At 51.9% G+C, this 13,350-nt stretch overlaps 1 protein-coding gene across 20 annotated transcripts in view; it reads left to right on the top strand.

Moving 5' to 3' along the window:
- The window catches only part of Tns1 (tensin 1), a 222,161-nt gene that overhangs the window by 132,276 nt on the left and 76,535 nt on the right, over positions 1–13,350 (top strand). For all 20 annotated transcript variants that reach the window (XM_075951155.1, XM_075951154.1, XM_075951157.1 and 17 more), the window contains 9 exons: positions 581–761; positions 2,554–2,604; positions 3,540–3,662; positions 4,002–4,066; positions 6,053–6,136; positions 10,519–10,631; positions 10,980–11,040; positions 11,145–11,220; positions 11,678–11,807. In XM_075951155.1, coding sequence (XP_075807270.1) covers positions 581–761; positions 2,554–2,604; positions 3,540–3,662; positions 4,002–4,066; positions 6,053–6,136; positions 10,519–10,631; positions 10,980–11,040; positions 11,145–11,220; positions 11,678–11,807 — 884 coding nt within the window. The remainder of the gene's footprint in view (positions 1–580; positions 762–2,553; positions 2,605–3,539; positions 3,663–4,001; positions 4,067–6,052; positions 6,137–10,518; positions 10,632–10,979; positions 11,041–11,144; positions 11,221–11,677; positions 11,808–13,350) is intronic.

The raw sequence follows: 13,350 nt of genomic DNA, 5'->3' as shown, positions 1-13,350 counted from the left end.
TGGGCCAAGAATGATCTTTGCAGGGAGAGCTGGGGACAGAGTGCAGGGGTCAGCCTGCCGTAGGGAGGCTGGAATGTGCCGTGCCTGGTCTCTGGCTCAGCTTGCGCCCATGTGAGCCTATCACCTGAGCCGCCTCCTTCCCCAGGGAGGTCTTCTCAGTTTGGGTGCATGGAGGTAGCCAGGGCTTTACTCCAGGATTCTGGGGAGCACTGTTCCCAGTCACTCTTTCCCTTCTGGATCCTTCTAGAAACTTCTGTAGGGCTGGACAGATGACTCAGCAGTTAAGAGCACTGCCTGCTCTTCCAGAAGTCCTGAGTTCAATTTCCAGCAACCATGTGGTAGCTCAGACCATCTATAATGTGCTTCTGTGCCCTCTTCTGGCATGTAGGCATACATGCAAGCAGGACACTATATACTTAATAAATAAATAAATAAAATCCTTCCTTCCTTCCTTCCTTCCTTCCTTCCTTCCTTCCTTCCTTCCTTCCTTCCTTCCTTCCTTCCTTCCTTCCAACTTCCACAATGTGTTAGAGGCTGCATTGGATTCCTGGGTTCTGACCTGGGCTTGTCTTTTACTCAGTCTCTCTAGAAACATAAGTGTGAGCCGGGCCATGGAGGACAGCTGTGAGCTGGACCTGGTGTACGTCACGGAGCGCATCATCGCCGTGTCCTTCCCCAGTGCGGCCAATGAGGAGAACTTCCGCAGCAACCTCCGTGAAGTGGCCCAGATGCTGAAGTCCAAACATGGGGGCAACTACCTGGTGGGTGGACCTCACTCTTCTTCCTCACCCTGTTTACACAGAGAGTCTCTGCCCACTGCCCATGCCAGCACGTCTTCCCTCAGTTCCCATGCATCTTGCAAGGCCCAGGTCTTCACTGTTATCTCAGAGAGAGTTGATTCTCAGGGGACCATGTGCAGTTGCATGTAGCATCTGGAACCAAGTGTGGGCTATCTGAGTGTGAGAACGTGTGGGTCCCTGTGCGTGCATGTGTGTGAGGGTGAGAACGTGTGGACGTGTGGGTGTGCAGACTAGGGGAAGAGAATAAAGACACAGTTTTATGTTGCTGAGCCTGCACTGCAAGCCGCGCCTTCCGATAACCTCTTCACCTTCAGAACAGGCCCTAGAGAGAGCTGAGGTCTGTAGAGCTGCTTCGGGTGGAAACCCTGGAGTAGACTTGGCCATGTGCAGTTTTGGAGTGCCCTGTGACTGGCTAGAGTCACCAGATATCAGAGAGGTGGGTGGCAGGGACATCCTCTACAGCAGGAGACTGACCATTCCTGAGGGGAGGCTCAGATCTCTGCTCAGGGGCCTGGACTGCTGGCCCTCAGCCACTGGGTGCTGCTTGCCATGTTTAGCAGAGCTGGGCTAAGGTGGTTGCACAAGGGTTCTGGGGTTTCTGGGACAAATGGCCACACACTATTTGACTTAAAATGACAGGAATGTGTTCTGGAGGGCCGGCATCTGGTTGACAGTGAGGCCATGCTCCCTTGAATCCTGGAGGCAACCGCCTTCCTCTCCTCTACCCCACTCCTGGCCGCTCCCAGCACTCCCAGGCATTCCCTGGCTTGGGGCCACATTGCTCCATTCTCTGCCTTCACCTTCACATAGCCTTCCCCATCTGTCTCTCCTCTAGTTATAAGGACATTGGTTGTTGGTCTTAGGATCACCCTGAATCCAAGAATATCTCCTGGCAAGATCTTTAACTGTGTCCGAAGGTCCCAGGTTCTGAAGTTCTGAGTGGCCATGCATTTTGAAAGGCTTCTGTATCAACCCATCTATCATCGGTGCTGAGCAGTGTGAAGTGCCTGGCTTCCAATAACAGAGAGTCCTGGCTTCTCATCCTGGCTCTGTGATAGCTGAATAGATGGCTATTAGTTATGAAGCCAGCTCTGTGACATTGCTAATGTCATTAAGTGTGCTCCTTAATGGGACCGGGAGTGTCTGGCCATCTCTGGCTCCAGGGATACAGAGTTCTAGATGCCTGTGCTCTGCTGTAGCCCTGTCCTTCCTGCCCACTTTTAGGGTCTGCCCCTTTCCTCCTGGGAGCTGACAAAGCTACTGTCAAGCTTGTGATGACTTAGATAGAGGTAGACAGTTCTTCACAGTCCTTCACGGGAGACAGGGTAGGCTGTTGGATGTGAGTAGGCTCCCTGTGTTTGAGGGGGCCCACCAGGATGTCTCATACCTTACCATGGAAGGAGGCCCCAGGATAGAGAGGTAGTATTGCTGTGGGATTTGGTCATAAAGCCAGAGGCGGCCTCGGTCTGTCACTCAGCACCCTTGGGCTGGGCTCCATCCATTCTCATTCCCAGTTCAGGATATACCCTTGCGAGGGGCCTGGCTGAGCGTGGTAGTCTCCACCTTCCCAAGAACTCATTGCTGGTCCTGTTGGCCAGCATGTGTTCACGGTGGGAACATTTCTGATAGGCGAGAGAGTGGCAGCAGGTGCCGGAGTCTGGGAGCTCATGGCTTGCTGTTGGCCGGGTCCTGACAAGCAGGGACAGACTCCCCGCTCCTTTCTCAGCCTTACTCCTCCTTTGTCTCTTTCTAGCTCTTCAACCTCTCTGAGCAGAGGCCTGACATCACGAAGCTCCACGCTAAGGTGAGTATGTGGCTGTTTTAGGATGCCTTGGCCTGGCCTAACCTGGGGTAGCGGGCGAGAGAATATGCCCCCTCTTGTGTAGTTCCCTGATAGTTCCAAGCTCAAGGGCATCTCAGATCTGGAAAATGTATGATAATACCAACTACTGAAATGTCAAACAGTGGTTTCTGTCCTCATCTGCCCCCAGGGAGGAAATACACAGGGCCTCTGGGAGTGGGGCTGCGGCTGTGTCTTTTCCACATAGGCTGCTGTCCCAGGGTTTACTCTTCATGCTAAGTGAGTTGTTAGAGATGTTGTTGGGGACCTTGGCTTCTATCTGAATTCTGGCGCCTGTCAGTGAGGGACCTCAGGCGAGTGATAGATTTCTCTGGGCCTCAGACCGTGTCTCTGAGAGTGGGCAGCTGGCTTAGGCATGTTCTGTGGATCCTACCAAAGAGCGGCTGTTTTTATTTAGTGTTTTGTGAAGTTAGAGATGGCCTGAGGGGGCTGTGAGGGCTTGAGGGCTTGTGGCCACTGGGATGTCCTGCTTCTGCACACTTCAGACTTCTCTTGGAGGCCTGGAAGTAGACAGTCTGTATATTCAGGGTGGTGTGAGCACCAGGAGACCCTTTCCTTGCCTCTGTCTAAATCAGCCTTGAGCTGGCCTTTGAGGGGAGCTGGAAGGCTGGGCTCAGGCCTCTCTGCAAGCTTTGAGATCACAGTTTCACATTGCACACCTTGGCACACATCCACAAGGACAATAGCTCTGGTCGAGGGACATGGCTTTGCCTAAGACCCTACTGTGAGCCTGGGTCCCAGGTCGTGACCTTTGGTCTTCCAGCCTTGCCCCTCAGCAGGTCTGGCGAGCAGGACAAGTGTGGCGGCTATGCCCATGCTGTGTTGGCTGGTTGATGGAGTCTCCAGGCTTCCCTTATTTACTTTCGGTTCACCCCCAGGTCCTGGAATTTGGCTGGCCTGATCTGCACACTCCGGCCCTGGAGAAGATATGCAGTGTCTGCAAGGCCATGGACACCTGGCTCAATGCAGACCCCCACAATGTTGTTGTTCTCCACAACAAGGTCAGCGTGCGGGCTGTACACGTGTGTGTACCTGGGTGCGTGAGTGCGTGTGCCCGTGTACACACCTGCCTGGGTGATTGTGTGAGTGTGCTCACCTACCTGCTTGCGTTTTCCATTCTAGAACATTATAGATTCTGCCCAAGAGTAGACCTCCAACAAATGGGGCAGCAGTTTATATTTCTGGCAGTGAGGGTGGGCTAGCTTTTTTGGCTTCTCCTCTCTTGCCTCCCTCGCCATTGCTCCTCTTTCTCCGGAACGTCCCTCCTCTCTCCCACCCCTGGCCCCTAGGCTTTGGACAAGAGAGACTGTTTGGAAACGATGACCTTTTGCCTCTTTCAGGGAAACCGAGGCAGGATTGGGGTTGTCATCGCGGCGTATATGCACTACAGCAACATTTCCGCCAGGTGAGAGGTCTGCCGTCTTCTATCCCTGCTTCTCTTTTCTGGACATTGACTTGAGGACACCCCTCTCCCATCCACATGCCTTCTTGGGGCCAGGAAGTGCTCTCAGATAAAGAAGTAGGAGGGATAAGAGGTACGAGAGCCCCCGGGAGCTTGAGAAAAGTGCCCCAGCTCTGAGGCAGCATGAAAACAGCTGGCCGCAGGGAAGAGAGCCTTCCCCTGTGTGGAAGATACTCGCCAGCATTTTGGGGGCCACGTATCCTCTCTCAGTTGTCTTCCCTTTCCCTGAATGAGCCAGGAAGAGGTCAGAAAGATGTTTCATCAGAATTGAACCCAGAGATCAATCTGGAAGTTATCCCAAGTCGCAGGGCGGCAGGGTTTTCTTTTGGCCTTGGTGTTTGGGAGAAAAAGTAGGAAGCAACCAGTGGGAAGATCCCATCCTGACCCAACACAGGACAGAGACAGAAGGCTCCTTCATCCAGTATGGCTGTCCAGAGGTTGCTATGTCCGGGACCACGTTATATGGTGCTTGGAAGGATGCAGAGGGCTCAGCCGGAGTACTGTCCTGGAGGGCTTTAAATACTAAGCAGGTTTGTTAGCAGCATTCATAACTGTGGCTATGGAAACATAGAAGCCAGAAGTGGTATGTGGCCAGGGGGACCTGTGGCTATAGGGGCCTGGAGGATTGCTGTAGTTTTTGGAGAAGAAGTATGGGTATGAGCAAAGTATCTGCTGAGTATAGAGTTAGAAAAGGCTTGGGACAGTCAGTAACAGAGAGCATGGCCTCGCTGGCCTTAGTGAGAGCTTTGAATTTGCTGTAAGCATGGTGGGAAGTTACTGGAGTGCAGAATAATCTCTACATGTTCAGAGCATGGGTGTAGTGTTGTGTGGAGGGTGTCAGAAACCAGCCCTGCCTTGTGTCTGCTGAGTGGGCACCCATGGCTGCCAGGCTCTTAATGGGTGTCACCTCATCTGATCTCCTTTAAGCCTCATTTGATGAGGGGAATGAGGTTTTACGGAAAGGATTACGTCTCAGGAGCAATTAGTAATAGTCTAGAGATGGGTGCCCAAGCGGCTTGACTGAGAGCTATGCCATACAGATTAGAGATGCTTGAGTATCTTAATTAGAGTTTCTATTGCTGTGAAGAGATGCCCTGACCACGGCAACTCATAAAAAGGAAAATATTTAATTGGACGACTTAAAGTTCAGAGGTTCAGTCCACTATAATCATGGTGGGACATAGTGGCAGTCAGGAAGACATGGTGCTGGAAAAGGAGCTGAAAACTCGACATCTTTGATCTGTAGGCAACAGGAAGTAAACTGAGACACTGGGAGGTATCTTGAGCATAAGAGACCTCCAAATCCACCCCCACGGTGACACTCTTCTTCCAACAAAGCCACACCTACCTCAACAAGACCACATCTCCTGATAGTGCCCCTCCCTATGAGCTAATGGGGGCCAATTACATTCAGTTATACAGTGCTGCATGGTAGAGGAGCAGTTTGTCGTTCCACAGAAACCAGGGTTTTCTGGGGGCTGTACAAGTCTAGGGGAGTCTGAGTGTAGTTGGACTTCTTCCGTTCCGCCAGCCAGCTCTCAGATGACCACATGGAGACTTCTTATTAATTATGAAAGCTTGGCCTATAGCTTAGGCTTATTTCTAATTAACTCTTATAACTTAGACAAACCCGTTTCTATTAATTTACTCTCTGCCTCTTGACTTCATTACCTTTACTCCTCCCATGCTGCCTTTCTGCTTCCTTCACATCTGACTGGAGATTCCTTGTGACTCCACCCTTCTTCTTCCAAACGTTCTCTTTGCCCTGGAAATCCTGCCTAGCTATTGGCAATTTAGCTTTTATTTAAAGCAATCACAGTGAAATAACTTCAAACAGTGTAAAGGGATGTTCTGCAACACCTGAGTGAGGGGACAAAGGGCCCTTAGGTGTGGGAGTGGGCTTCTCTGATTGCCTGTGTCTCTCCACAGTGCTGACCAGGCTCTGGACCGGTTTGCAATGAAGAGATTCTATGAGGATAAGATTGTGCCCATTGGCCAGCCATCCCAGAGGAGGTGAGTGCCAGGATTCCAGGCCCAGGGTGTGCTCTCCCTGTGGTGGATGCGGGCCTTGTGCACTCTCAGATGATGGATATCCGCTTAACTGAGGGTACCCTAAGCACAGGCATTAAGACTGTAGTGGCATGGGCATGGTGGTGCCCACAATTTGGGGTGTCAGTTAGCTTCTGGGGCCTTTAGCAAAAGACAGTCTGTGGTGGCATGGCTCTGGAGGAGCAGGTGCCTGTGTAAGAAGACACACGCTCTACTTGTCCCTGGAGGCAGGGTGACGTCTGTGTGTGAATGTGTCCACATGACACTGATGTCCCTGATGCCTGTCCTTGGACGTCTTAGATAGCACCATAAGGGGGCGCCTTCTCTTGGGAGAATTTATAGTATTCTTCTAAGGGCCCCAGCCACATGTTCTCACTGGAGTGCCTAACAGGAAACAGGACCAGATGGAGTTATCCATCACCAAAACTGAGGAACTCTGCTGTATCTGTGGGCACTGGGACATCCAGGCTAACAGGGCAGAGTCGCTCTGCCTGAGGGACCTGTGGGTCTGTTGAGGGGGACAGGCCTCAAGCAAGTGACCATCCAGAAGAGACGTGACAGGAAGCGTGAAGAGGGGAGAGGGAGACAGAGACAGGGATAGAGATAGGATACAGAGAGACAGAAACGGAGGGACACAGAGAGGGGGGATAGAGTTGAGGGAAGGAAGAGAGACAGAGGGAACAGAGGAGGGGGAAGAAAAAAAGGAGAGAGAAGGGAGGTGCAAGAGAGAAGACCCGAGCTGGGGAGCGCTGCTACATTGAGAGTGAACCGTAGGGAATGTGTAGGAAACTGGCTTTTTTCATAGAGACGGCCTGGCGTCCCGGGTGGGGGGGATGGGAGCGTGTGTGTAGGGGGGTGATTGTGAAGTCCTAACTGGAGCAGTGGTGATGACTGGGGCACCCTTCTTCTACAGATGAGAAGCCTGAGGTCAGGGTGGGGATAGGCCAGGGGGCCACAGTGAGTGGCAGCTGAGTTAGAAATGGGCGCAGGGCTGGGAACTTGGGGCCAGGGTGGTGTCTGGTGCCTTGCAGGGGTCTGCCCATGAATGAAACGTGATCCACGGAGTGGGGAGTGGTCGAGGTCACCTGGTCATGGGGAAGCTATAGCCACGACAAGCCCTAGCCTAGGCCGGAGACGTAGAGAGCAGAACCCTGTTGTGGCTGTGAGCTGTGGGCCTGCTTACCTGTCTGTGCTGGCTTAGCCTCGTTCTCGCACCAAGGACAGGGCACTAAATCTGTCATACCAGGGCGTGCGTGGGCAAGTTTCTTGTCAGCAGCTGCATGCTTCCAAAGAGAAGATCATTGCAGAGGTGAACAGGTGTTTCTGGAGGAAGTTCAAACCAGAGCGATGGGCAGGCATGGGGCTGGTTCAAAGTGACACATGACGGGGGAAGGTCTGGGTGAGCAGGGTGAAGGTGGGGGCCCAGCCAAGGCTGGGGGTCTGGGCGCAGCAGGCAGGAAGCCTGGAGGCTTCTGTTGCTTCTAGGAAATTAGCTATAGATTGCAAGGACCCTTCCTGCCTCCTCAAATTGAGGATCCCCAACATACACCCACGTCTTCCCCACCTTGCGTATCTGGACTGGGTCAGCTGTCACTGCTGGGGACCATTACTGCCTTTGTAGTTGGAAGGCCAGATAAAAGTGTACTCACCGGGTACCCAGGAGCCCAGCGCCTCCTGCAGTGCAACTGCACTGACTGATTGCCTCCTAGAAGCCCTCAGCGTTCACAGGAGGAAGCAGTACAGCCATGCCCCAGCTCCTGGCGTTCTGGTGTGCACACGTGACAACATGGTCTCTGTCACCTTTGACCCTGAAGATTAGAGTCTACTTCCTAATAGGAATGTGGTGCATTACTCTGTCCCACTGTGGACTGGAGAAGGTGGGCTGAGCAGTGGAGACCTAGGCTCCTCTAGTCAGAGAGAGAAGTCCAAGGGATTCCTCACCTGCCTACAAGCCATGAAGTTGTCACGTGACTTTGCGGGTGTTATCAGCATCTGCCCCGGGCTCCCATGGGCCACTGCATTTGGTGGGTGGGGGCAGGCCACACCGTCCACACACATGAGAAAGTGCAGCTGTTGGTTTCAGGAATAATGCTCCCTGCCAATCTCCTCTGCCTTCTTGTCAGTGTTCCTCACAGGGGACCTGGCAGTTGGAGGGGGAAGAGCAATGACTGAGCAGGAGGGGCTTTGCCTGTAGCTCATTGTCACCCGCCCTCGGACTCATTGTCCCCAGAACACAGACACATCCTGTTGGCCTGGTCAGGAGATCTGATGGGAACCTGCCGTTCCAGGTTTCCGGTTTGAGTAACGGGCCGGGGGGGGGGGGGGCTGGGCAGGGCCCTGAATAGGAGCTGGCAATGCCCATCAGATTATCTTGCTAGGGGAGGCTGAAGCGGCCCCACCCAGGCTCAGGGACCCGGCCTGGAGGAGGGCCAAGGGAATGGGGGGGGTGCTATACTGGTGTCATAATTGGAATCTCACCTTCCTGGGGAGCCATTGGCTCTTTAGAGTCCCAGGCTGCGTTTGATTGGTTTGTCTCATTCAACCTGGTTCTCTAGCCAATCAGATAGGAGGAAACATCAACCACCAGCACCAGAGAATTGGTTTGGGAGATGCTTCCTCTCTCCCATCCCCTGATTTGTGTGATTTTGCTGTGTGTCACAACTCCTCCAGGACCTGATTGTTCCTCTCTGTCTGGAAAGAAAGGGGATGGCTCGGTCCTTCCATTCTACCAGCGAGATCTTTATTAAAAGAACTGGAGATCGCTGGGGCTGGTGTTGTAGCTTCATGTGTTGAGTGATTAACATGCGGGAGACCCCCGCTCCCCCGCCCCAGAAACATAAACAAAATCCCCCAAAAGAAGCAAACTAAAAACCCAACTATAAACCAGCCTAGAGACAGGATGCTTGTTGGAAGTTAGTTATCTCAGATCCCAAGTCAAGAAGTTAATATAGAAAACTCCATACATTCGGTGGGAAGTAAAATAAGCAACGTAGCTGGTGGTGGTGGCGCATGCCTTTAATCCCAGTACTCAGGAGACAGAGGCAGGCGGATCTCTGTGAGTTCGAGGCCAGCTTGGTTACAAGAGCTAGTTCCGGGACAGGCACCAAAACTACACAGAGGAACCCTGTCTCAAAAAACAAAACAAAAACAGAAAAAACAAACAAAAAAAAGCACTGTAATATTATTAAGCATTTACTGTTTGCTGTGTGCCTGGGTGTGTGTGCCAGAACCAGGGCCTAGTGTAAGTTTGAAGTGAGAACAGTCATAAACTGGGTTTGACCCAGTCAGGCTCTTAGGGGTGTTTGGTTGGGCAGCTTGCTTTATGCAGTTGTAAGCCGAGAAATTATCTCTGCCAGGGATGGTGGTGTGATGCCTGGGTTGGGAGTGAGGAAGGAAAGAGATGCTCATGTTCACCACCAGGGGGTGCTAGAGAATGCCAAGTAGGCTGTAGGCACCGCTAGTTTTCTGGTTGTTTTTCTCCCTGGGTCCCTCCCTGCAAGTCTGTAGGACTGCACTGGCTAGGAAAACTCAGCTGCTGTGTGGCCTGAGGGGTGCACGTGTCATGAGGGTGAGGGTAGATGGAAGCCTAGGGTGGTGTGCTTGAAGAAAGAGTGAACGGATAGAAGGATACATAAATACGTGGACGAGTGAATGGGTGGGTGGATGGATGTGTGGGTTGGGGGTGGGTGGATAGATAGGCAAGTGAGTGGGTAGGTGTGTGGGTAGACGGATGGGTGATTGGATGGGTGGGTGGGTGGATGTGTGGATTGGGGGTGGGTGGATAGATAGGCAAGTGGGTGGGTAGGTGTGTGGGTGGGTGGATGGGTGGGTGGGTAGATGGATGATGGGTAGATGGATGGGTGGGTGGGTAGATGGATGTGTGTATTAGAGGGTAAGTGGGTGGATGGATGGGTGGGTGGGTAGATGGATGGGTGGGTGGATGGGTGGGTGGATGGGTGGGTGGGTAGATGGATGTGTGTATTGGAGGGTAGGTGGGTGGATGGATGGGTGAATGGATATTGTGGATTGGTGGGTGGGTGGCTGGGTGAGCGGGTGGCTGGGTGAATGGATATTGTGGATTGGTGGGTGGGTGGATAGATAGGCAAGTGGGTGGGTAGGTGTGTGGGTGGATGAATGGGTGAATGGGTAGATGGATGATGGGTAGATGGATGGGTGGGTGGGTAGATGGATGTGTGTATTGGAGGGTAGGTGGGTGAGTGGATGGATGGGTGGATGGGTGGATGGATGGGTGGGTGGGTGGGTGGGTGGTTGAGTGTGTGGCTGAGTGGGTGGGTGGTTGGAGGACTCCCCAGGCCCTTCCCTGATGCTACCCTATTCCTGTGCAGGTATGTGCACTACTTCAGCGGCCTCCTCTCTGGCTCCATCAAAATGAACAACAAGCCCTTGTTCTTGCACCATGTCATCATGCACGGCATCCCCAACTTTGAGTCTAAAGGAGGTACCTGTCCCATCCCTTCCCTCCAGCCTCTATTTCCTTCTTGGTAGCCGTGGGTGGTAAGCCGTATATTATACTGTGGTGTCATCTGGACTTGTGTGGGGCTCTTGGCAGAGCTCAACCCTACTCCTCCTCAACATGGGGCTGACACCTGACCATGCCTAGTGGCAGAAGACACTGGGCGAGGCAGCTTTTGCCTACTTACAATACCTTAGGAACAAAGGTATTGTAAGTTCTTCCTGTTCTTGCTGCCTCCTTTTTCTCTTCCTCTTTTCCTCCTCTCCCCTCCCTAGGTCCCTCGTCTCCTCGACCGTTTCTACTTCTTAGCTCACACCTCCCCCTCTCTGATAGGGTGCCGGCCGTTTCTGCGCATCTACCAAGCCATGCAGCCTGTATACACATCTGGCATTTAGTAAGTAGTCTGTGTGAGGGAGGGTGGGGGTGGGGCAGGAGGAAGGGAGAAGGGAGCCTGCTTCCTCAGTGAACTCTCTCTCCTTCATCCCCTCTCTCCCTCAGCAACATCCCCGGAGACAGCCAGGCCAGCATCTGTATCACCATTGAACCAGGGCTGCTCCTAAAGGGGGACATCTTGGTGAGCTCCACCCTCCTCCTCAAGGGTCCCTTCTCTTGCCCTGTTCCCACCCTGCCCCAGGGACACGGGACATGCAGCTACTCTGGGGAGTTACTGAGTTTCCAACTGTCAGTGTCCGTATGCTCTCCCAGCCTCAGTGGTCTTAGTCTTCCTTCCTCCCTCAGAGTGGACATTCAATTCCTAGCTTCATCGTTTGCTCTGGGGCAGCCTCAGGGAACCGCCATTCAGTGTGCACTGTGGCCTTCTAGCTCTAGACCGGTGACAAGACACTCCCCACAATTCCAGACTGTTCCCCTCTTCTTCTGTTCTGGAAGTTTCCCAAAGAGCTTTGAGATCTTGTTTGGTATTGGTGATCTCTTTCTCTTGAGTTTGGGGTGAGCCTTGGGACTCAGTTAAAGGAGTGAGGTAGGAGAACCCCTCTGGCCTGACCTTTCACTCTTTGCCCCTCCCCATGCAGCTGAAGTGTTATCACAAGAAGTTCCGGAGCCCGGCTCGTGATGTCATCTTCCGGGTGCAGTTCCACACCTGTGCCATCCATGACTTGGGGGTTGTTTTTGGGAAGGAAGACCTGGATGAAGCCTTCAAAGGTGGGCTCCCTGATGGGCAAGATGGGGCTCCTGTAGCCGGGTAGGAGTCCAGTATGGAATGATGTGGTGGATGCAGGGGCCGTCTCTCCTGAGCCATGTGGTTTGTCAAGTCTCGGGGGGCTCAGGATACCAGTTCGAGGAAAAGGAAGGAGAATCATGGCAGGACTTGGGTGGTCTTGGAGTTCGTGTTGTAATAGAGATCAAGATCAATTCCTCTCAGTCCATCCCTGCACCCCAACAACCCCTGGGCTGTTTTGTGCCCCCCACCCTTCTCCAGTGATTGCTCCAGAGTGTCTCCTTCTTGTCCTGCTTGCTCCCTTGTTCCACGTGACCAATGGGTGTTAAAGTTCTGGGATTCACAGTATCTTAATATTGGGTTCGATATTAAGTGCTGGAGTCAAAGTGAAACATGATGTGGTCTCTGTTTGGGTAAAGCTAAAAAATCTTGAGGAGACAGCTGCAGCAGAAAACAAGCATCCCTCAGGAAGGGTGCATGTAGGGATGGTGACAATGAGGAGGAAGAACTGCGGTCAGGGAGGCTGGGGTCTTCTATCCACTTAAGGCTCTGCCAAATCACCTCCAGGACTGGAGTGCATCCGTGTGTGCATGCGTGTGTGCGTGTGTGCATGCATGCGTGTGTGTATTCCATATTAATGTCTCTATTCATGCATACACCCATCTGCACATTTCTTCCATTAACCGCCTGTTAACACACCATCTTTCATCCATCCGCCTGCACTTTTGTGGTGTTATCTACCCATTGGTCTGTCTGCCCATTCATCTCTCCATCCATCCATCCATCCATCCATCCATCCATCCATCCATCCACACAGTTACTCACCTGCTAATGAGTTTCAGGACAGATAGAATCAGTCTTGAGGGGAGAAAAAGGTGGAGCTGGCAAAGTCAAGAAGAGGTTGAGGAGACACAGAAGGAAGGGGCTTCCATTTTCCTCTTGCATGGCTCAAGTGTTGCATTTATTTAAATATTATTTATCAATAAAAAATTGGGAGTCAGATAATAGGGTAAGAACCTGAATGATCAGAGAAGTGGCAGAGAAGCAACCATTGACCTCCTATCTCTTCTGTTCTTCCATCCAAAAGAATTGAGATCCTCTTTGAATCCTGCCTTATTACTACTTCCTATCTCTCTGTCTGTCCTCGGTCTTCCAAAACCTCTATGATTAATTTTGCTTAACTAGCAGCTAGCTCCACCTCCTGATTCACAACAAACTTTATTGTCAGAATGTAATCAAAATATCATACATTTCTCACTTTTGTCTAAATTAAAAGAGAAGGTTTTAACTCTAACATTAAGACTATGTACAATAAGAACAATTACATTCATAATGTCCAGTCCATTTGCATTTGGCAAATTCAGAAAAAATACTCTATTATCTATCCTATCTTGGTGAGTCCAAAGTTTGGTACCTAATTCGCTGGCTATCCTAACTTGTATTACTAACCCAAAACTATCCTTATATGTCTCTCAACCTGATACACTTTACATCTCTTTTATGAGTTACTTTTCTGAATTTGGTAAC

Source organism: Microtus pennsylvanicus, chromosome 17 (genome assembly GCF_037038515.1).
Source record: "Microtus pennsylvanicus isolate mMicPen1 chromosome 17, mMicPen1.hap1, whole genome shotgun sequence".
Taxonomy (NCBI): Eukaryota; Metazoa; Chordata; class Mammalia; order Rodentia; family Cricetidae; genus Microtus; species Microtus pennsylvanicus.
Note: the sequence above shows the minus strand (reverse complement) of the source record. Positions and strands in the feature narration are given on the sequence as shown.